Source organism: Podarcis liolepis, assembly GCF_965112155.1.
Source record: "Podarcis liolepis genome assembly, chromosome: 17".
Classification (NCBI taxonomy): Eukaryota; Metazoa; Chordata; class Lepidosauria; order Squamata; family Lacertidae; genus Podarcis; species Podarcis liolepis.
The window spans coordinates 10,057,527-10,082,103 of record NC_139571.1 but is presented as its reverse complement, the minus strand read 5'-3'; the positions used below and the strand labels follow the sequence as shown (position 1 = coordinate 10,082,103).

At 46.4% G+C, this 24,577-nt stretch overlaps 1 protein-coding gene across 1 annotated transcript; it reads right to left on the bottom strand.

Annotated features, from left to right (window-relative positions):
- Positions 1-3,293: 3,293 nt before the first annotated feature.
- EPOR (erythropoietin receptor) lies at positions 3,294-24,490 on the bottom strand. Its single transcript, XM_083483103.1, has 8 exons — positions 24,128-24,490; positions 18,985-19,126; positions 16,666-16,850; positions 14,076-14,224; positions 12,785-12,935; positions 7,396-7,483; positions 6,138-6,225; positions 3,294-5,483 (listed from the first exon to the last, which is right to left on the bottom strand). The coding sequence occupies exons 1-8, from the start codon at positions 24,300-24,302 to the stop codon at positions 4,920-4,922; spliced, it is 1,542 nt and encodes a 513-aa protein (XP_083339229.1). The 5' UTR covers positions 24,303-24,490; the 3' UTR covers positions 3,294-4,919.
- Positions 24,491-24,577: the final 87 nt, after the last annotated feature.

Sequence of the window (24,577 nt, the reverse complement as noted above, 5' to 3'; positions counted from 1 at the left end):
TGCACATAAGCAGGGTGAGTATAGTTTCCTGCCCAACATCTGTTGCAGTGATAGCTCCTGCACACCTTTTTGGAGCCCTTGGAGCATTTCCCCCCCTGGACTTTGGACTCTGGGGAGGGTCTCCTTGTGAGTCACTAGGACTCTCCCACCATTCCAGGTTAGTATTGAATTATTTAGTTATTTGCCGGCAAGGCACATATGTGCAGTTGCGTGCAAGTCAATTGCACACAAGTGGTGGGGTGTTGTCAGTATGTTTGTCATGTCTCATGTTTGCTTCCCAGAATAGTCAAAACCATACACAAAGCACATGCTCTTCCTAGGGAGTTGTGACCTAGTGCTTGGCACGCATTCAGTGCACCACGATGTGAGAAATCCCTTGTGTTCCCTCTGGGTTTGTTCGCGCTTGTAAATGTGCTCCCCTGGGGTGAGATATAACACATGGGGCTTGATTTGGGTACACCGCTCATATTGCTGCCCTGCACTGGTCCTGGTGCCTGTCTTCATGGTTTCAGTGCCACTGTGTTTTAGGGTAGAGCAGCACCATCTGCAGGATCAATTTGCCACATGCTTGCAGCTGCCCAGCCACTAGTCTCCCCACCACCTTCTCTCAACCAAGGGTATTTGTGACTGGTCGGTAGTTATCCCGGTCTAAGATGTCCAGGACCAGTTCCTTTAGGAGTGGCAACTCCATCACCTCTTTCAAGGCAGCAGGGAACAGCTCCAGGACGGCACTCACCATGAATCAGTAAGCCACACCACCCAAAATAACTGCCTAGCTATAATAATAATAATTCATTATTTGTACCCCACCCATCTGGCTTCGTTTCCCCAGCCACTCTGGGCAGCTCTCAACAGCATATTAAAAACACAATAAAACATCAAACATTAAAAACTTCCCTAAACAGCGTTGCCTTCAGATGTCTTCTAAAAGTCAGATAGTTGTTTATTTCCTTGACATCTGTTGGGAAGGTGTTCCACAGGGCAGCTGCCACTACCAAGAAGGCCCTCTGCCTGGTTCCCTGTAACTTTGCCTCTCGCAGTGAGGGAACTGCCAGAAGGCTCTCGGAGCTGGACCTCGGTGTCCGGGCTGAACGATGGGGGTGGAGATGTTTCTTCAGGTATACTGGGACAAGGCTGTTTTGGGCTTTAAAGGTCAGCACAAACACTTTGAATTGTGCTTGGAAACATATTGGGAGCCCTTTCAGGATCATTGTTATATGGTTTCGGCAGCCAATCCCAGTAACCAGTCTAGGTGCCACATTCTGGATTAGTTGTAGTTTCTGGGTCACCTTCAAAGGTAGCAGGATGCAATGCAAGCCATGTTTGCACATGGCAGGCACGGTTGGGTGCACTAACCAGAGCTTGGTTGGCTTTGGAGCAAAACATGAGCACTTGCAGTGCACTTGAGCACTGCAAAAATTTGGACTTCCAACACCAGGAAGTCGCCGTGTTCCCCTCTCTGCTCCTTATATCCGCTTCGTCTGAAAACAGTCTCAGCAATATGTAGCATCATGTCCCGATCGCCTGTTCTGTAATGGGCGCATGATGAACTGAAAGGACATTCTATACCATGTAACTTCTGCTGTGTTTCCTCTGGTGGCTTGAGCCATTTTGCATCCCACCATGTGCATCACATTGTAAAGGTAAAAAGGTAAAGGACCGCTGGACGGTTAGGTCCAGACAAAGGGGACTATGGGGTTGTGGCGCTCATCTCGCTTTCAGGCTGAGGGAGCCAGTGTTTGTCCACAGACAGCTTTCTGGGTCATGTGGCCAGCATGACTAAACCGCTTCTGGTGCAACGGGACACTGTGACGGAAACCAGAGCGCAGGGAAACGCCGTTTACCTTCCTGCCGCAGTGGTTCCTATTTATCTACTTGCACTGGCGTGCTTTCAAACTGCTAGGTTGGCAGGAGCTGGGACAGAGCAATGGGAGCTCACCCCATCATGGGGATTCAAACCGCCGACCTTCTGATCAGCAAGCCCAAGAGGCTCAGTGGTTTAGATCACAGTGCCACCTGTGTCCCATTGTACTGGAGCCACAGAGACAGGAAGGGGGACTGTTGTAGGTTTCACACCCCTCTTCACCAGATGCAGCCCCATAGCTTTCCCAGAAACAACATGCAGCCTGCGGTGTGCTCCACTTCCTCAACAGACCATTGGATTCAAGCCATTTTCTTTTCTCAAAGGGCCTGCAGTTCTAAAGGCAGTTCTGGTGAAATACTGGAGCAGCCAGGGAAACTTTATTGGAAGGTGAGGCCTGAGCTGCAACAGACCACAGCTGGGCTTAAGCTGCCTGTTTGGACGTGACTCATGAAGCAGCCCAAAGCAGAGCCACAGGGGACCATTGCAATGCACGCCCCCAAAGCATCTCACGGAACAGGGAAAAGGGCCTCCCCTCTCCCAGAAACAAGGGCCTATGCTGGTTCTGTTCTGGAGCTTGCCCAACATCAGCAAGCGGTGGGTTGGTCTGCCACTTTTTGCAAGCTGCATCCCTGATAACGGTTACAGAGGTGCTTGCTGCCACACTGATAAGCCCTATCACAGCAGCAAGGCCAGGGCTGGGCCTGCTGTGCTGGTGGGCTCTTTTCAGAGGGCGTAAGGGTTGGGCATAACGTTTTTTTGAGTGTTGACAAGCAGCTGCCTTCCTGCCTGCCTGTCTAAACCCCTGATTGCTCTCTCTCATCTCCCAACAGTTTACCACAAGGTTAAAAATCATACCTACGGTGTACAGGGAGGTTTCGGGAGAGGGAGAATGGGGGAAATCCGAAGCTCCACCTTCTTCAAAACCTTCCTGTTATTTGGCAAATTCTTTATTTAGCTTCAGGGCTTGTAGTTAGCCCCCAAACCCAGGATTTTTTTGTTGTTGCAATCCTATACACACACAGGAGCAAATCCTATTGAACCCAGTGGGTGATATCCAACTAGGGCATATGCTGAGTAGACCCACTGAAATCAATGAGCTGCAGAAACTTGAGTCTATTCTGAGTATGACTAACATCAGTGGAACTGTCAGTGATCTGTAGGACAACGGGATGTTTTCAGAGGGGATGGAGAATGGCTTTTCCCTTCTCCTGCCCTACCCTGTTAAGCTGGGGTCTTTTTCAGGAGCACCCCAGTTGCTGTGAGACTCCACACCCCCACACCTGTGTCCTCCTAACTCGGAGGTCTGATTTGGTGCTCAGTAGTTCTGGGCAACAAAGGGAAGAAGAGAAGGAAATGTGAAAAGCATCTGGGTGAACATTAAGAGATCATCTTCTTTCCCACAAGGGAGTCAGAATGAGCAAAAACAATGTTTTTATATATTTTTTTAATTAAAAAACAACACTTTGGCGTATATAAAGTATATAAAAATATATCCAGTTTCTGTTTTGATACACAAATTCAAGAGGATAATTACAAAATCTTTGTGGCCATACCTGTGAGAGTTCAGATATTATACAGTCCTCCCAGCACCAGTCCCAGCACCTGATGCTGATCTGTGCCTTCGAAGGATAGTTCAGACACAAGGAAACCCGTTACCAGAGTACATAAACACCGTAATATGTCTCTTGAGTGGGAAAATAACAGTAATATTCTAAACAGGGCATGTACATTCCGCACACCTTTTTGTGCCCCACATGCAAACCCTATGGCAGTAAACAGTTGGCAGAACAGCCATGCAATTCTCTTTGAGTTTTTGGGTTACTGTGCTTATTCAAGCCAAAATGGAAAGACAGCCCCTTTTAACATTCCAATTGGTATTTTGTTTGCCTAGTTTTGTCAATCCCCATTTTCAGTGTTATTTTTCTAGAAAAAGAGGTGCAGGGACTCAGTGGGAACACCTCCCTCGTTCTCTTATAATGGCAATGGCGCCCACCTGAGAGGTGCCAGAACTGAGCTCCAGCCGGGGGGGGGGGGGAGCCCTGCCCATTTTACAGGAAGGTAAGCAAAGACCACACAGTGCATTGTAGCAGAAATGAGACTCCTTCATTCCACATACTCTTCCATGTCATACCCCCTCAACTCCCAAAAGACATCAGTCCCAACGCTGACATTTGGACATAAATATTTTTGCAATAATTGGGCACATAGTATAATGGGCAAATATGTCTGGCCGAAAAGCTTGGTAGTTAAAAGGACAGAGCAGGGTCAGAGGGGAAGGAGTTTCATCAGAAGAGTGTGGAGTGGGAGAAAGTTAGCTACCTGGCTAGCAAGCGAGTGCCCACAATAGTCCACACCTCAGTCTACAAATACCTCAAGCTTTAAGCCTGCGCTGCTACTTGCAAACCTGCTGTGCCACCCCAGAACTCTAGGTGTGCTTTTGGCCAAGTCCCCGATCCGCAGCCTTGTAGAACGCACTTGCCTGGGGGTGAGTACAAACGAAAGAAAGATGCCACAGCACATTTAATGTTAGAAAGGACTGCTTCAAAGGGTTGTTGTAGAACAACAAGTCTCTTCCATGGGCCTCCTGCCCCTTCCCCATTCAAAATAGGACGGCTTTTTCCGGTGAATTCATGGCTATCAAGGGCTATTAGCCAGGATGGTTATGCGCTACCGCCACAGTTGGGAGAAATGCTTCTGAACACCAGTTGCTGGAAACCAGGCGATGGGAGAGTGCTGTGGTGCTCATGTCCTGCTTCATGTTCTGCTCAATGGTTTCCCGTTGAGGCATCCAGTTGGCCACTGTGAGAACAGGATGCTCGACTAGATGGGCCTGATCCAGCAGAGTCCTTCTTACATCCTTCATTACCTTTCCATGCATTTTGTAAACCTCTCTTCCTCCTCCAAGAGCGACTTGGGCCCAGCTGGAGCTTTGGAGGCCCCACAGCTGTTTCCGCTGGCTTCCCCTGGCATTTTGCTAGAACCAGGAAGGAAGTGGGAGGTGCCAGGTTCCTGGGATAGCATCTCGCTGCCTCAGTTCTCCTGCTGATCACTGCTGCTACGAGCACACAATGTAGGTGGGCAGGAACGGCTGCGGCCCTCCATCACAGAGGTTGGTGTATAAGCTCATCTGGCCAGCGTTGGACTCTACAAGGCTATAGTCGGCAGAGATCCCAGAGTCAGACACCATCTGGTAACTGCTCTTGAGCTGGGGCTCAATGTGGCAATGTTGCGGCGACAGACTCTTTGAGCTGGGGTCAAACACAGTGTACTCAAAGCTAGAAGAGGCCTGGCTGTTGTCTGGCGTCCCTACTCCTGCGTCGAGGGCCGGATCTGTGCCCTCGCTGCTGTTGCTGGCCAGCAAGAGCAGGGAAGCATCCCCTCCTAAGCAGCACGGCACCAAGTCTTCATCCAGTATCAGGTAATCATCTTGGGAGACTTCTGGGTTGCGAGGGGGTTCCCCCACGCCACGTGCCTTGGGGGGAAGGAGCGGAGGAATGGGAGGGCCATCCACCTTGCGGACATCACATTCAGACAGGATTTCCACCAAAAACGGCTGCTCCTCCAGGTAAGGAGAGTTCTGGCTCCACCACAGATAGGTGCTCTGATGGCCCAGCCATAGCTGCAAAGAAAGGGGGAATATCAGCATCAAGGGGTGGGAGGTGGGGAAGGCCACACCTGGCTCCCTTTGTTTTCAGACACTATATATTTCTCTCTTCTTTACACTCCTTTTATTTACTAATTTCATAAAATTCACCGTATTTTTCATAATATAAGATGCACCCAGACCATAAGACGCACCTAGTTTTTGGAGGAGGAAAACAAGAATCCCAGAAGCCAGAACAGCAAGAGAGATCACTGCTCAGCAATCCCTCTTGCTGTTCTGGCTTCAGCGAATGCAACGCAAAGCATCTTCAGGGCAGTGGGAGGAAGGCTCCCCCTGCCCTGAAGAAGCTTCGTGCAGCTATCCCAGAAGCCAGGACAGCAAGAGGGATCGCCGTGCAGCAATCCCTCTTGCTGTTCTGGCTTCAGCGATAGCTGCGCAGCCTGCATTCGCTCCATAAGATGCACACACATTTCCCCTTACTTTTTAGGAGGGAAAAAGTGTGTCTTATAGAGCGAAAAATATGGTATACACAAATCGATTGTAAAAACAACAACTGCAAAACAGTTGACGAAACATAGGACCCTCAGCACCCCAGGCTTTGCAACAGCATAATACAGGAAGCTTAGGGAGAAGTCATATGAAGACAAGGAACTACAGCCAGTGTAATACCTGGAAGTTCCCCTTGTAAATAGTGAAAAGGTCCTTAAATTCACGCTCTGGGGTGGGGATTGCAGGCCAGATCTTCTTCTTCAAAAATCTGGTGGAAGATAATAGAAGAGAACAGACTTTAGTAAGAATGTACATAACAATCACAAGTGTTAAAAGTCATTCCCACTCCAACATCACCTTAGTCCAGCGGTAGTCAACCTTTTTACACCTACCGCTCACTAATGCATCTTTCTTGATGGTAGTTTCCTTACCGACCACCAGAGCTCGATGGAAGGAGGATTCAGCTTGTGCCGTAGAACCCCCTACCACCCACATAGAATCCTGAAACGCCCACTAGTAGGTGATAGGGACCAGGTTGACAACCCCTGTCTTAGTCAGTGCTTTTTTTCTGAGGGTATGCATACTGTCAGGGAACTGCCATCAGAGGCTAGAGGAGAGGTAAGACGCTCCAATGATGCAGGGGAGGGAACTAGCAAGGAGAGAGAGAGAGCTTCTGCTGGGGAAGGAAATCCAGGGGACACCAGGGAGGAAGGAGAGGCGGAGAGTACTGCGGAGAGGAGGCTCCGAGACTCTTCCAGTGAAATCAGCGGAGAGAGCACAGGACCTCCGCTTGGCACGCCCACGCTGCGCAGAAGGCTTCCGTGCAGAGAATCTAGGAGGAGACTGGGCGTCAAAGAATTTCTATGTTGGAAGAAGTTTAGGAGACGCCCACTCACGGATTCTGCCAGTGACTAAGACAGTCGCGTTGTAAGGGCTGTCAAACCAGGGAAAGGTTTAGCTATACGACTAGCTTGGAGCAGTTTGCAGTTTACGCACAAGCAACCCCAATTCCCATTACACATACCCCTAAACATTTTGTGAATCTGAGTTTGGCCTTATTGAGGGGCAGTATTTCAATATGAGTAGGAAAATGAGAGTACCCCTAAACATTTTTAAAGGAAAAAAAGCACTGACCTTAGTGATGAAAACTAACTAGGGCAGGGATGGGGCACCTGTAGCCTTCCAGTTGTTTCAACTCCCTTCAGCCCCAGTTACTTTGGCCAATGGTCAGTGGTGGTGTTGATTGTGGTTTGGCAACCCTAAGAGGGCCACAGGTGTCCCACTCCTCAATTTAGGGGATTTCCTGATGGCTCTAATTGCTGCGATTGAAAATGCTCTTACAATCCTCCAGACCCGATGGCCAAGGTCCAGGTACTCAAGAAGGCCACCCACCCTTTGGTGGGTGGGAGGGTTGGAAGATAAACAAACTGGGCATTACCTTCGGTTAAACATCAGGGTGAGGAAAGCCAACAGCAGAACGATCAGCGCCAGAACGACAGACAGCGTCAGGATGAGGGGATCCAGTTCTGCAAGTCAGAAGAACAGGTTAGCCTAGCGAGAGGCACTTCATAAAAACCCTGTGGTTGGTACCCAAGTCTCCTTTGCACAACCTTCTGTTACATAGAAGCACATACTTCTGGCAGTGGACATGGTAGGATGAACCAGTGATATGCCCTTGCCTGGATTTCAGCTTACTACCGGGTTCTTTTCAGATGCCCTGGTAGATAGTGAATCATGACTGTTAAATACTTCAGAGGACTTACAAGGCCAGAACACCATGCTGAAATCTCCTGAGTAGGCCAGCTGTGGTCATTACATCACATCATCTAGTCAACGGAGCGCTCTAACATGTATTCTTCTTGACCACTAAGTCTCCCACCATTCTATGGCCACCCCTCCATTCCTGGCCCACATAATGAAGATTAGAAAATATTATCTGGAGAGGTAAAGGTAAAGTGAGAATTGTCAAAGCACTATGAGCTGCACCTGCCTTCAGCAATCACCTGTGAGCAAGGTAAACTATTGCTCCAACTGGGAGTTGGAAGGGAAGACCACAGCAATTGAGGGAGGCTTCCACCCCACCCCCATAACAATGTGGCAATGGTGTTAAGTTTGTGCTTGGTGATGGCATTTGAAGACAGCGGATGTAGCTTGTGGAAGACATTGGGGACTGAAGATGGAGAAAAATGAGCTCTTTCAACATTAGGTCCCTGTGGTATGGTGGGCCCACTCAGCCACCCTCCTGATGTCAGGGTCACTGTAGCTGAATGAGCTGGGGCATGGCAGGGTGACAATAGAGTTTGCATGGGCACACCAGCAAACCATGCAGCCCTGACCTCATCACAACCATGTCCAGGTAAATTGCACTGGCACTGGTTTGGGGAGGGTGAATCCACCCCCACCATATAGGGTTGCTACTGATTAAACCAAAAAACTGAAAAAGTAAATAGACTGCTCAAAGAAAATAGAAAAAGGTGGATGGAAGTGGGGAAGCTGTGGCCCTCCAGATGTAGGTAGATTCCAGCTTCATCAGTCTTGGCCAGCATGGTCAATGAACAGAGATGACCAACTGGAGGGTCAAAGATTACCTAGTCCTGGACTAGAAATAGGAGCATTAACAACTATTGAACTTAGTATTGTTAAATAATGCCGGACCTTTTAATGAACTAAATCCTGTGGAGCTGTTAACTAATACAGTGGTACCTCGGGCTAAGTACTTAATTCGTTCCGGAGGTCCGTTCTTAACCTGAAACTGTTCTTAACCTGAAGCACCACTTTAGCTAATGGGGCCTCCTGCTGCTGCCGCGCCGCCGGAACATGATTTCTGTTCTCATCCTGAAGCAAAGTTCTTAACCTGAAGCACTATTTCTGGGTTAGCAGAGTCTGTAACCTGAAGCGTATGTAACCTGAAGCGTATGTAACCTGAGGTACCACTGTAAAGCCCATTATCTTTTGAGTCTTATGCTCTACTGAGCTATCCCGGGTATGTTTAGTAGTTATATTTCTCTCACTGGCAAGTACTAAATTGCTAAACTACATACGGCAATATCTGTGGCTGAGCTTCTAGTGAAATAGTGCTGCACTTTCTGGGTAGTATCTGCTGTTGTATGTATAACTGAATTATTTTTCACTGGAGTATTGTGCAAAAGCAGCTATTAGGTAAAACTCTCATAGATGCTATCCTGCTGAACGCAATAACTGGTGGTGGGTAAATTATACCGTATTTTTCGCCCTATAGGACACACTTTTTCCCCTCCAAAAATGAAGGGGAAATCTGGGTGCGTCTTATGAGGCGAATGCAGGCTTTTGCTGAAGCTTGGAGAGCGAGAGGGGTCGGTGCGCACCGACCCCTCTCGCTCTCCAGGCTTCGGGAACACATCCGCAGCCTAGGCAGCCCTGCAGGAGTTCCCCGCAAGGCTCCCCACGCTGCGGATAGCAGCCTGCCGCCCGGCGGGCGGGGCGCCCTGATGCAGAGCCATCGGCCAGCCCCACAAGCTCGGGGGACAGCAGGGAGGCGCAGCGCCGCCATCCCGCTGTTCCTCGACCTGGTTCGGTTTCCCCGACCTGCTTTTTGGGGGGGGGGAATAAAGGGGGGGAAATTTCCTTTATTTCCCCCCCAAAAAACTAGGTGCGTCCTATGGGACGGAGCGTCCTATGCAACGAAAAATACGGTAATTCTTGTTTAAGGTGCAATGTTTGGTGCCCAAAGTAAAATGCAATATTGATTGTGAAGCAGAAAGTGAAATATTAGCATCTAGATTAAAGGGCCATACTTTTGGATGTTTTTTGTTGTTAAGCATGAAAAACGAGTTTTGAGAATGGATGATATTAAAAAGATAAAGCATTTTGTATATCAAAAGTGAGAAACAGAGACTCTGAAAGGCAAACAGGAAGAAATGCAGAAATAAATGTCAATAGACTGGAAGAAAAATCTATTTTGATGGAAGAATGGGAACTATGAAAGATTGCAAAAATGAGAACAAATAACAGATGAGAATTGAAATAGGAGATTAACAGGGTCTATATCAAACTGATATTTGAAGGATAATGTATGGAAAAATATAAACACAATTATTCATGTAAAGAAAGTAAAATCACAGCCTTTATTAATGGTTTTGATGCAGAAAAAGCTTTCGATAACATAACGGTATTTTCTTTTTTAAAACATTAAAAGCTTACTTTAGAGGAAAAAATCTTTACTTTGATTAACATTATTAATAACAGCCCAACTGCAAGGATTGGGGTTGATGACCAAATATCAAATTCATTCTGAGTACTGGAAAAAGACACAGAGGTCCTGTCATTTTCATTATTTGTTCTCCGTTTGGAACCTTTAAGAAGCATAAGAAACATTGGTGCAGTAATAGATGCAGAAAACAAAGGAACTGCACACAGAAAAATAGCTGGTATGTAACTGTCTTCACAGCAATGCCTAAACAATAATAGAGATTGTAAATTCTATCTGTAGCTGGAGAAGATTCTTTTTTCAATATTGGTCTTCTTGTTTGCCTTAAAATTAACAAGGACAAAACAGAAATAATCAATATATATTGACATATACAAAGTGATGTTTTAAAAAAGAACAAAGTTAGATCACCAATGAGTAAGTAAGAGATCTGTGTGATATTTGTATAATGTTAAGAAAAAATGAAAGCATTTCTATGCAGATAATTTTGGGAAGATTATATAAGAAAAGAAGTTCCAAAGCAGAACAATGGAATAGCTTAAACATATTTATTTGACCACATGGCTAAAATTATAATCTTGCCCCAATTAAATGTCATTTTTCAGGCTTTGGCAAAATGAGTAAATGAATCTTAATTTAAAAAGTGGCAAAGCCTAGTTGTGCAATTTATATGGAACAGGAAGCAGCCAAGAATTACTGTATTTTTCGCTCTATAAGACGCACCAGACCACAAGACCCACCTAGTTTTTGGAGGAGGAAAACAAGAAAAAAAATATTATGAATCTCAGAAGCCAGAACAGCAAGAGGGATCGCTGCGCAGTGAAAGCAGCAATCCCTCTTGCTGTTCTGGCTTCTGGGATAGCTGTGCAGCCTGCATTCGCTCCATCAGACGCACACACATTTTCCCTTACTTTTTAGAAGGGAAAAAGTGAGTCTTACAGAGCAAAAAGTACGGTAATTAAATAGGTTGTTTTGCTGGACAAGAGAAAAGGGTGGCATATCGTTTCCATTTATATTTATACAGTGGTACCTCGGGTTACATACGCTTCAGGTTACATATGCTTCAGGTTACAGATTCCGCTAACCCAGAAATAGTACCTCGGGTTAAGAACTTTGTTTCAGGATGAGAACAGAAATCATGCTCCGGCGGCGCAGCAGCAGCGGGAGGCCCCATTAGCTAAAGTGGTGCTTCAGGTCTAGAACAATTTCAGGTTAAGTACGGACCTCCGGAACGAATTAAGTACTTAACCCGAGGTACCACTGTATTGCCAATGCCTTTAAATGGCTAACAGAATGGATACACAATCTAGAAATGACTGGGGTTAAAACTGAACCATTCTGAAGACAATTTAATCTACAAGTTTTATTAATGAAATATTGGAAACCAGTTTAAACAAGGATAACGGTCATAGCAAATTTACTAAGAATATGGGGTAAATATAAGTACAAGCAGTCTAGCAAAATGACAAGAAGACCAATAGTATATGATCTTCAATTTAACCCTAACTGAAATACTGGGACGCGGGTTGCACTGTGAGTTAAACCACAGAGCCTAGGACTTGCCGATCAGAAGGTCGGTGGTTCAAATCCCCATGACAGGGTGAGCTCCCGTTGCTCAGTCCCTGCTCCTGCCAACCCAGCAGTTTGAAAGCATGTCAAAGTGCAAGTAGATAAATAGGTACCGCTCCGGTGGGAAGGTAAATGGCATCTCCGTGAACTGCTCTTGTTCGCCAGAAGCGGCTTAGTCATGCTTGCCACATGACCCAGAAGCTGTACACCGGCTCCCTCGGCCAATAAAGCGAGATGAGCGCCGCAACCCCAGAGTCGGTCACGACTGGACCTAATGGTCAGGGGTCCCGTTACCTTTACCTTATGAAATATTATGGCTAGTTGGTGGAGTGTGTGTGTGTGTGTCTGTGTGTGTGTGTGCGTGCACATCGTTGCCCATTCAAAGCCCTGCAAGGCTCTCACAAGCAGGGTGGAAGTGAGAGTGGAGGGGCACTCTTGATAGGGTTGCCATGTGTCCTCCTTTTCCAGGACAGGTCCTCTTCTTCAGGGGTAAAATTTCTGTCTGGGTGGATGTTTTATATTTGCCAAAATGTTTCTGGCTATCCTTTCTGGATGAGACATAGACATAACCGGTGGTTGAAGACTTGCTTTCCTCTTCTCTTCTCCTGCCCCCCCCCTCAGCGATATATCACAGCTTCTATAGCAGGCATCCCCAACCTGCGGCCCTCCAGATGTTTTGGCCTACAACTCCCATGATTCCTAGTGAACAGGACCAGTGGTCAGGGATGATGGGAATTGTAGTCCAAAACATCTGGAGGGCCAAAGCTTGGGGATGCCTGTTCTGTAGCCTACATATAGTCAGGGTATTTAAAATGAGTCGTCATAGCATCCTCTTTTTTGCGCTTCAAAATACGGCAACGCTACGTCTGTTTCATTTTTTACAATTTTAACTGTTATAATATAAATTTCCGGGAGAGATTTAGACCAGTTTCCAAAGTGGTCTAAATTTCTCCCTGATTCGGGGTTCTCAGCTTCTCGTGGTTTTATGAGCATCGCTCCATGCTAATTAAGTGGCTATTTTCAACCGGCTCTGCACCATGGCTGCGGCCAAAATTGTCTGAAGACCACTTACCGCTGGGTATCATCGCCGACGCCGTCTGCGACCATCCACTCCAGAAGCCATCAAAGCTGACTCCGTTTGGCTTGGCCCGCACAGCCAACGTGTAGCGGGTTCCTCCTTTGAGATTCCGGAGGTAATATGTCTGCCCATTGGAAATCTCCACCTGGAGGCAGAAGGGGGGAAAAGCAGAGGTCAGAGGGAGGGAAGGAGGGAGTTTTGAAAGCCAGGTAACTGTGCTAGGAATTTTGAGGTCTTAGATATACCTTCGCGCTGCTCCCCGACCTGGTTTTGAGACTGGCAGTGGGGGAAAGCAGTGCTTCCCCCCACTGCCAACCCCAAAAGCTTGGGGGGCAGTTGGAAGGCGGCGCGCCACTTCTGCGCTGCTCCTCGACCTGGTCTTTGGGGCTGGCGGTGGGGGAAAGCAGCGCTTCCCCCCACCAGCCCCAAAGAGCAGGTCAAAAGGAACCCAAAGCCTCCGGAGCCCAGCGGGAACTCCCGCTGGGCTCCGGAGGCTTCGGGTGAACACACCTTGAATGCACAGAACGGACCTTGTTTTAGAGGGGGAGAACAAGAAAAAAATCCCCCCTGTTCTCCCCCTCCTATGGTCCGGTGCGTCCTATAGAGCGAGAAATACGGTATGTTAGATGTTCATAAGTGTACCAACCAAGCACGTACATAGATCAGCACAGGAAGACCGACCTGAAGCCGTTTTTGATTCCCAAACTGACCAAATGTTTTCTCTGCAAGGTCAAAGGAAAATGGAAAAGTCTTTTCCTTCACAAATCCTGTCTTAAGGGCACATTTAAGATATGAATAGGGTGTGATCCTGTGACCTAGCTCAGGAACTAAGTATTTATCATTACAAAAGACTGGCAGGTTCCTCAGGGTATCCAATCAAGTAAGCATTAACAGATAACCTGGCAGACAGGAGGTAAACAATGCAATCAAGATTTCTGCTGTAGACCGCCCTTTCTGTGATGTAGGTGGGACGTATCTGGGGTGGTGGTCTTGAGCTACACCCCTTCTGTGATGTACGTATGATGGACTCCAGGGAGGGAATTTAAAATATCTATATAAGGGCAGGCACACTTTTGTTCTGGGTTCCTCCTCTTCTGCAACAGATCAATAAAGATCAGGCTTACTAGTTGCTTTGCTTCTCAATATTCTCTGGTTGGCCTCTGACCATATTCTCTCCTACCAATAGAGAACCTACATAAGGACTCTATATAGGCTCTTGGATACCCCATAAGGGGAAAAGGGCAGATTTTTGTTTACAACATAACAAAGGACAAAAGTGACTTACCCGCTGGACTATGCTACCCTTATGGAAGATGGCCATCTCATAGCGGATGCTATTGTCCATGTATTGAATGGGGGGCTGCCAGCTCACATTCAGCTGTCCCGGAGGCCCCAACAGCTGCACTGCCAGGTTAGAGGGGGGGTCCAGGAAAACTGGAAGAGGAAAGGAGCAAGATGTGAGAACAGCCCAGTCTTCTTTCTTTTTACACTGTTGCAGGAATTTATGTATAGGTTGGTTGGGGGTTGCCCCTCCAGCAGATATCATGCACATGCAGCCCACTACCAAAATCAGCACAATCGCTTTTGTGACTTTTGTGATTTGTCCCCACAAAACATTTCATCACAGTTTCTTCCTATCGATTCAAAGGGCCTCTGGGGCACAATACCAAATGTAACAATTCACTGATAAATTTACCTATGTACTGCCTCCCTGGGAAAACTTCAGAAATTCATATAGACATGTGAGCTCAGCTACTCAGCAGCCCCTCTGCCTGAGTGATAATTCCTGGCATCCTGATACCTGAGTGCCAGGCAGGTAGCCATTCCAGAAATACCAAACCCAGATGAAGACAAAAGGGTGTGATTAACTTGGCTGGGAAACAGGAAAATGGAAAGATCTCTTTTGTTACACTTGATGGGTGTTTGGTGGAGGGCAAGGAGAACCATGGGGCAGGGTCCAGGATGCTCAGATTACTGCCACCAGACCTCCCCTTTCATGATGTAACCATGATGTATTAGTGATGTAGTTTTGGGGGGGTGTAACATGGGGATTAGCAGCTAATAAAAGTTTGGGTTCTCTTTTGTTTGGGGCTTCCATCTCGTTTCACCTGGTGGCAGGTGGGAGTCCTGTCGCGACAGTCTTCAATAAAGACCAAGCCTACTGGCTTGGCCAAGCCCACATCAACTGCTCCCTCTTTCCTATCTAGTGCAAACTCACGTTATCTTGCCTCCTCCAGTTGACTGCACTGCTAGCCTCTGTTCCTCCCCCCACCCAAAAAAAAAAATACCCTAAGTAGTTTATGGTCACAAAGAGTGCAGCTGATCTACTGGCTGGGCACTACAGGCTATGTTTATTTGGGAGTGAGCTTAGGGTTGCCATATTTTGAATAGCAAAAAAGAGCACACTATGACAACTCTCATTTTAAATACCCCTACTGTATGTAGGCTGTAGAAGCTGTGATCTATCTCTATGGGGGGTGGGGGTGGGGTGGGCAGGAGAAAAGAAGCAAGTCTTCAACCACCAGTTATGTCTATGTCTCATCCAGAAAGTATAGCCAGAGACATTTTGGCCAATTTTTTAAAAATCCACCTGGGCAGAAATTTTACCCCTGGAAAAGAGGATGTGTCCTGGAAAAAGAGGACACATGGCAACCCTAAGTAAGCTCTACTGAACTCAGTGTGATCTTGTGAGCAAATGTGCACAAGCACATTTAAAAGAAAAGCACTCTAAGCTCCCTTAAGCCCCAGAAAAAAGCACTGACTACTACCACTCACTCTAAGCAATGTTTCTGTGACTTTAACAGTTGTAAAACATACAGTATAGGAATTGAACAGGTTTTAGAATGGAGATCAGAAAGCTTCACCTCTCCAGTTTCTGCCTCTATTGTAGTACACTGGTACCTCGGGTTAAGAACTTAATTCGTTCTGGAAGTTCGTTCTTAACCTGAAACTGTTCTTAACCTGAGGTACCACTTTAGCTAATGGGGCCTCCTGCTGCTGCCACACGATTTCCATTCTCATCCTGAAGCAAAGTTCTTAACCTGAGGTGCTATTTCTGGGTTAGCGGAGTCTGTAACCAGGAGCGTCTATAACCTGAGGTACCACTGTAAAGGTATAGATAAGGTAGCCTTCACCAACTTGGTACCCAGCAGACGTTGTTATAATACAACTCTCATCACCCTTGACCTTGGGCCAAGCAGGCTGGGGCTGATGGGGCTTGTAGTCCAAAACATTACTAGTCCTCCCCACACAAACCCAAGTCTTCCTTAGACTCAGGTAGTCTGGAACTTGGATTATACTAGTGGGGTGGAAGTGCTGCGGTTTGTTGAGCATTTTGAGAAATGAAGCTCTGTGGGACATCTCCCTGCCACTCTAAGCACCCTTGGCATACTATAGTTCCCAGGATTCTTTGAGGGAAGTGTGGTGTGGGTTAGGGTGTCTGAGCACATTCTGAACTTGTTTTCTTTTCCGTACCAGAACTGAGCTCACCCCTCTTTTGCACAAAAGTCTATTCCTCTTGCGCTTTCTTCATTTTGATAGCCTAATTCAGGTGAAAAGGGGTCGTTTTGCTGTTGCGATCGTTAATCCACTGGGAGCCAGAAACCTTTGCTGACCCAGAGTTCAAATAACCCAGAGTTCTACCGTTTTGCAGATAATGCCATGGATGCAGATTTGATCCCCGTAAGGGACAGCTGCATATTTCTACATTGCAAGGGGTTTAACTACTAGACGATCCTCAGGGTCTATGAGTCTATGATCCTGATCTACATTCTTCTTGCTCCCAGATTCCTACCCACCCACCTTCTCTAGGAAGACTTGCAGGCAGATGCAGGTCATTTCTTGCAAGGCCCACCCCCCTCGTATTGGGAACTTACGTAGTTTTTCCACAAAGATCGTTCTGTTGTACAGAGTGCTCTTGGGGGAGCGCCCATCAAAGACCTTGATCTCAAGAGGGGAAAAGGCTGAAACATCTTGCCTCGGAAAGAAGCAAGTGTATCGCGTTGTATTCCGGGGTGTGTACTCCACAGTCAAGTTACACAATTTCAAAGAGTCGTCGTCCCTGAATGAAAGCAGGAGGGAAATGCTGTATTATTATTTAAAGTTTGAGAAGCAGCTTCTGTTGCAAGCATTGTGCCTAGTAGGAAGAAGATGGGAATTTAGGGGGGCTCTTGAGGTCAAGGCCAACACCCCTAGGGCAGTTTTGACCTGTAAAGCTCATTGTCAACGCTAGTCAGTATAGGACTAAATTTGACATACTGAACTGTAGTGTGTTGGCCCTCTTGGCTTGCCATGCAAGTCAGCTCTCAGGCACGTGAGTTCCTGTTCTACATTTGAAGAAGCAGCCTGCTGTGGAACTGGCTTTCTTCTCCATAAAGCACTCGCATTAAAGTTGTTTTGGTTCATCCCTCCTTTGAATGGCCTCCTCATCACGTTACCTTTGAGGCATACAATTTCTTCGTGAAGCAGAGAGACGATGTGGCTCTCGCAAATCAATATATGAACGTCAACCTTCCTGGTTTCAGCAGCTCCTATTTCTGTGCCCTGTCTTCTCTGCCCTTTCTCTCTCCTCCACCACCTCAGCCTCCTCTTTCTACTTCCCATGTTTCCAAAGAAGCCCACTCAAGATAATTTCACGCAGGATAGCTACACTCACAGAGCAATCTTAGGCATGTTTATCATAGAATCGTAGAACTGAAAGGCTGGAAGGGACCTCAAGGGTTTTCTAGTCCAACCCCCTGAAATACAGGAATCTCAACTGAAGCATCTGTAACAGGTGGCCCTCCAACCATTGCTTAAAAACCTCCAAGGAATGAGAGTCCACCAGCTTGCAAGAGAGTCCATTCCACTGTCAAACAGCACTGTCAGAATCCTTTAGTACATTTCAAGATCTATTGTTCTATGCAACATAAAAATCAGTTTTCTAACACCTGGGGAATGTGAGGGTAAAATACAAGCTCCTGGGACTTTTGGGATACAGAAACCTATTTGACTAATACTACAGGTACGACCCTCATTCTGACCCGACTCTTTCCTATTTTGGCACTTCTGTATATATTTTACACAGGCACGATCCGCTAACACCACTTTGATGCATCTCCCAGGAGTCCTTCAAAACAGAAGAGAAATGTGGGAGGGAAGAATTTGGGAGTAACGCATCCTAGATTTAGGAAAGGTCAGAGATATTGCAAAAAGGAAACCTGTATTGTGTACAGATGCATTAAAATACAAAGAAGCTTTCGAAAATAAACGGAAGCTATGTACAGTGGTGCCTCGCAAGACGAAATTAATCCATTCCGTGAGTCTCTTCGTCTTGCGGTTTTTTCGTCTTGCGAAGCACGGCTATTAGCGGCTTAGCGGCTATTAGCGGCTTAGCGGCTATTAACGGCTTAGCGGCTTGAAGAAAAAGGAAACAAACTCGCAAGAACTCGCAAGACGTTTCATCTTGCGAAGCAAGCCCATAGGGAAATTCATCTTGCAGAACGACTCAAAAAACGGAAAACTCTTTCGTCTAGCGAGTTTTTTTGTCTTGCGAGGCATTTGTCTTCCGGGGCACCACTGTATTAGGTTTTGCAATAGTACAATAACAATAATGAAAAACCAGACCAGGTTTTCAGATTGTCGATATAAGTATAGCTTCCCTTGGCATCTTGTTCGCACCGAAACTGTAATACTAGCTTCTCCTTTTTTATATATTTTTCATAATAATAAGGATAAATTTTAATAAGATAAAATATGTTAAGCCTGAATGTCCCTGAAATATATTGTGTAGTTAATTCTGCATACTCTCATATGTTGGAACTATTTGTTACTAATGATTATGTCGGACTGGAATGGTAGCCCTCATGGAGGGAATATAATGGAAGGTGGTGAACTCTCCTTCCTTGGAGGTTTTTAAGCAGAGGTTGGTTGGACGGCTGTCTGTCACGGATGCTTTAGCTGAGATCCCTGCATTGCAGGGGGTTGGACTGGATGACGCTTGGGGTCCCTTCCAACTCTCTATGATTCTATATACGCTGCTGCTTTGAGTGCCTAAGAGGTAAGGCACTATATAAATATAACATAAAATGAAAACAATGCAGAAAGTCTTAGGTGAAACCCCCATAACATCCTCAGGCTCTTAGAGGATCTGTAGACTAGATCAGGCCGAGCCTCTGAGACTGGCTGGCTCTGGTGCGGCTTATACACACACTTACTCATATTTGTATCCAAAGCTGTACACGCTCTGGTTGTTTTGCTCCTCCGGGGGTACAAATGTCTCCCAGAAGCAGGCCAGGTCTTCCAGCTGCTGGGTGAAACACTTGAGGTCCGAACGGTCCTCCGTCAACAGATACGCAGCTAGGTGCAAAGCAGACAGACAGGCATAACGTTACCAAATACCCTCCAACATTTCTCCAAAGAAAATAGGGACGTCCTATTCATCAACAACAACAACAACAACAACAACAACAACAACAACAACAACAACAACAACAGCGTCCCATCCTTCTGACTGGGGCGTCTTCCATTATATATAAAAACACACCGTATTTTTCGCTCTATAAGACGCACTTTTTTCCCTCCAAAAATTAAGGGGAAATGTGTGTGCGTCCTATGGAGCGAATGCAGGCTCCTTGGCTTCAGCGATAGCAACGCGAAGCCTCCGAAGCGCAGAGGGAGCGCCCATCCCCGACCTAAAGGACTAGAACCTTGTTTGCTTTTAAAATTGAAATTCTGTAGGATCCCTTGTGACCATTGATTTCGTTTTGTTTGTTTCTTCCATTTTGTGGGTCACCTCCCCATAAAGCTTCTTAAAACAGCTTTAAAATGTAAAAGCAACTTAATACATTTTGTGAGAGTGGAATTTAATCCATATCTGATGTCTAACTACTTGGGGGGGGGAGGTTTCTAAGCAATATTCCTGGGTGTACAGTTCCTTTATCAGTGTGGAGTTTTGTGGGGGGGGGGTTTACTACAGGTTGTCATACTGTTTTTAAATTTAATATATGAAACATAGATGTAGGCTATTAAAAAAAATATTAATGAAAAAATTGAAATCTGAGGAGGTTCTCAGACCCAAATGAGGGATGAAGAACAAGTTGGCCTGCCGCCTTCCTCTGTCTCCTTCCTGTGATTCTACAAAATTTTTGTTCAAGGAGATGAATGACGAGTTGCTGTTCTGCTCCAAGTTCTTCCACCCCTCAAAGGTTGCAGCCAAGAAAGGGTAGGAGGGGCAGGGGAACTTTCTCATACAATATTATCCTACCATCTTTAGCTAAGCATCACCTGGGGCTCACAGAAATGAGGTTCCGTTTAGTGACAGCCACATGCTGCTCATAATGGAACATTTGAACTTTAGGAAGCTGAATTCTGGTCCCAGCAACCTTCTGCATTTTCTGCACAGAAATCCCGTTTTTAATTCCTTTCTTAATCTTGCCCAGCCGTTTCATGCTGTCTTTATTGCATGCCACATTCCGTGCCCTTTTTGCAGAGAAAGGGGCTTACAAATGCATGAAATACAGTAATAAATGAATAAATTAGCAGCAGCAGCAGCAAAGGAACAGCACCCTGTGTACTCTCAAAGATATTCTTGTCTTTACTCTTCTTACTTTAAATGCCTTCAGATAGGCTTCTGGTAATGAAAGCAACTTCAATACCGCCATAGAATCCAGATTTTGTTGGGTTGTTGTTGTTGTTGTTTTAAGGGAAACAGTACAAACTGTCATATGCAAAGTCACATGATCGGCAGCTATGTATTTTATGACCCAGCTCTCTTTCTTACGTTACGCACACAAACACAGAAGTCTTACAGCCACCTCCTCCTGGCATCTGTTTCCCCGAGATAAGAGCTGGCTGCACACCCTCAGTCTCTGTAGAGTCTAGGCCGCGGGAGAAAGTACAGGAAAGAGGAGGGGGCAGCCATTTGTTTCTCCCACCCACCCACGTTTTATATGGGTCTGCCAGGAATCCTTAGCCTCACCCATTGGGGTCAGACCAATGGTTTTTAGTTAGCCACGTGGAGACAAGGGATGGGCTGGGCAAAATGGTGGGGGGGGGGGTGATTCAAGATGAGCAACAGAAGCAGAGTTGATACAATTCCTTATTTCTCCTATTCCTCCATCCCCCGTTTTCCGCACTACAGAAACAGCATCCCTTGGGAAACTGTCAACAACAGAGAACAGCAGTTGTTAAGTTGTTGGCTAGGTTTGCACTTCTTTTGTTATCGAAATGGAGGCTGCAGGAATGGGAGGACAAAAGCAAATGAAATCTGCTTCTGCTGAAACTACAAGACGTGGGGTGGCTGCTTGCTTATCCCAAGAATGTAGAGATTGGTGTGTCCCTGAATGTGGAAAATGCACAAAGCTGCAAAAACAGAATAGGTTTAGCCCAGATCAAAAGAAACTGTATTAGCTGAAGACAAGGAGAGGACAAGCTGTAGCTGGCTGGGAGGTTTTAGATGAGACATCGGGAAGAACTTCCAAAACCAGTAGAGTCTAGAACCCTTGGGGTTCTAGAATCTGCCTCTGGACCTTGTGGGGAGGGGTGTTGTTGTTCTGCCTTACAGGAATACAGCTTACAGATTCATAGGAGAGACCACAAGGGTCATCTAGTCCAACTCGCTGCAATGCTGGAATCTTTTGCCCAGTGTGGGGCTCGAACCCGCAGCCCTGAGATTAAGAGTCTCATGCTCTACAGACTGAGCTATCTGAGTAGGGCTTTGATGTAAAAGCCCAGCAATCAAATGTCCTTTGCACTCATACGCTTCCCTTGTTGAAAAGTTGCATTCAAAAATGGAGGCAACAGGTAAATTTCCTCTTCTTGGATTTGGGCATATGATTGGAAACTGTCTTAAGCGGAAGGACTGGCCCCCGACCCCCGGTACATGACTTGATTCTTCTGCACTTGACAATTTGCAGCTCAAAACTGAACAGGGGTCTAAGGTAGAATCAAAGCTTCCTAAATTTGACACAAGTCAAACAGGAACCATACAAAAAAACCTCATTTTTATATGGTGAGTTCTCACTAGATGCTGCAGCCATAAAATAATGAGCAAGCGTTAAATTGACCTTAAGTAAACTGAACGAACTATATTGGACTCCCCTAGGCAAACAAGCCATGCACAGGCAGACTTGTTAAATCACATATGTTTTATAGTCTACAGAGCAGCCATTCATTACCAAGTTTCTTGATATTTAGGCAAGTAATATTTAAACTAAGTAGGAACACACACATTATGGATGTGAAAACAAAAAAATTCCTTCTTGTAGCACCTTAAAGACCAACTAAGTTAGTTCTTGGTATGAGCTTTCGTGTGCATGCACACTTCTTCAGATACACTGAAACAGAAGCTGCCAGATCCTTCTATATAGTGAGAAGGTGGGGAGGGGTATTACTCAGAAGGGTGGTGGGAATGGGAGATTGGCAGACAGCTGAGATGAGCCTGTTGACGACTCTTAACAACTGCAATAGGTCTTACAGGAAAAAGCATTTCTCACCTTCTCACCCCTTGCTTTTTCCTGTAAGACCTATTGCAGTCGTTAAGAGTCGTCAACAGGCTCATCTCAGCTGTCTGCCAATCTCCCATTCCCACCACCCTTCTGAGTAATACCCCTCCCCACCTTCTCACTATATAGAAGGATCTGGCAGCTTCTGTTTCAGTGTATCTGAAGAAGTGTGCATGCACACGAAAGCTCATACCAAGAACTAACTTAGTTGGTCTTTAAGGTGCTACTAGAAGGAATTTTTTTGTTTTGACTATGGCAGACCAACACGGCTACCTATCTGTAACTGGAATTATGGATGTGGAATCCCACTAGAAAATAATAATAACAATAACAGGGTCAAAGTAGTTTCTTGCTCACATATTACAATCTTCCCAATGGAAGCAAATCTACATTTCACGTTTTATTTTTCTACGTTTCCCATTTGGGTAGGTGGGTCTGCAACTTTCCAAGAGAGCATCTGCCGCCATCGTAAATCCCACACATCAAACTACTGGGCTTAACAAATCTAATGACTACATGGGTGAAGTCAGGAAACAACAATGTATTTCCTCACCCTGTGAGCTTTAAGTACTGAACTTCAGCTGTCTGAGGGGAACAGGGATGTCAAAATTGCCACATTGGAAATTGTGCACTCTGAAATTTTGCATCTGCTTTGTTAATACACCCTCAGGTCTACTTGCGAGGGATGTGTGGCCAGGACTGCACAAAGGGTTGTCCACAAACATATTTTTTCCCACAGGAAAACAAACATACTGTTGCTTTAGAACCTCAAACTTTGGGGATGTCTTATTGGTGCCTTATTTCATTGACCTCTGAATTGGCCACCTCCTACCTTCAACAGAAATAGACCCAATAATTCTCACCCCCCGCTTTGCCTCAACCTGTTCCCCTTCCAGGTTACCCCAACACTGGTGTCCACAGTTAAAAGATGGATCCTTTTTCTTTCTTTCTTTTTAAGCTGAGAGACTTCAAATTACAAGAAGAATCCACCTGGCCTTACAAGAACCTGCTCCACGAGTTAAACCCCTCAGATCTCCTTTTTTCTTTAAAGGAGCAATGTCTGCCAAGCTGCAAAATTTCTGCTTTCAACGCGGCTGAGAACAGTGTTTCATCGTACATAAAGCCCAGGGAGAGAGAGCGAAAGTTTACACGAGAACCGCGAGGAGCCGATGAAGTACACAAACTAGGCAAGATCAGATCAGATCAAACTTGCGGAGGTTGCCTCATATTTTATTATTATCGTGCCACCGCCATATGGTGCAATCCAGAGTACAGTGGTACCTCAGGTTAAGTACTTAATTCGTTCCGGAGGTCCGTTCTTAACCTGAAACTGTTCTTAACCTGAAGCATCACTTTAGCTAATGGGGCCTCCCACTGCCACCACACGATTTCTGTTCTCATCCTGAAGCAAATTTCTTAGCCTGAAGCATTATTTCTGGGTTAGCGGAGTGTGTAACCTGAAGCGTATGTAACCTGAAGCGTCTGTAACCCAAGGTACCACCAGTGGCGTAGCGTGGGGGTGCAGGGGGGGCCGGCCGCACCGGGCGCAACATCTGGGGGTTAGGGTTAGGGGGCGCAAATCCACGGGTTAGGGGGCGCAAATTACTTGCCTTGCCCCGGGTGCTGACAACCCACGCTACGCCACTGGGTACCACTGTACTGGAAAGAGACTCTGTCTGACCAGTTGCATGTTGGGCATACACAGTACATTAACAGGCAATTTCTTAGCTTCTCTTTGAGCTCTCTTCACTCCTTGACCCCCAGCTCCCCACCTTGGCAATTGCTCTCTTATCCCCTTCGACCACCCCCACTTTGACAGGGCCCAGGTGGCCAGCCCTATCTTCAAGCATGGTACCTTTGCTTTCGAAGCTGGCGCCCAGGTTTCCAAGCCCCTTGTGAGACGAGCCGGAGGCCCAGAGAACCAGGACCCAGAGGGCAGCGACGTGTCTCCAGCCTCGCTCCATGCTTGCACGGCTGAAGGAGAGTCTCCCCGCCAAAAGTGTCCTTCCACCTGCTCTGCAAATCTGCATCTGGTTGTTAGAGCTGCTTACCCCTTGCCTTGCTCCCGGCTGGAGGCTGCAGATAAAGGGTGGGCTCTGCTGTGTGGCGGCGGCGGCAGCAGCAGCAGCAGAAGCAGCAGCAGCAGCAACTCTGAGCAGAGGCTGAGAAGTCAGGGATCAGCCTCCCTGGATGTTTCTCCTGAAATCCTCCTTCTCTGAGGATAGACTGGCAGAATAAGGGCGTATTTCTACCACCATTGCACAGAGGGGAACTGAAATTCTTTTTACATATATATTTTTTATTA

Excerpts from the sequence above, each read along its gene's own strand:
- EPOR (XM_083483103.1), bottom strand. The coding sequence starts at position 24,302 with ATGCAGATTTGCAGAGCAGGTGGAAGGACACTTTTGGCGGGGAGACTC. Across the intron at positions 6,226-7,395 it reads ACCCTGATGTTTAACCGAAG|ATTTTTGAAGAAGAAGATCT; the intron begins GTAATGCCCAGT and ends ATCTTCCACCAG. Across the intron at positions 5,484-6,137 it reads TTTACAAGGGGAACTTCCAG|CTATGGCTGGGCCATCAGAG; the intron begins GTATTACACTGG and ends CTTTCTTTGCAG.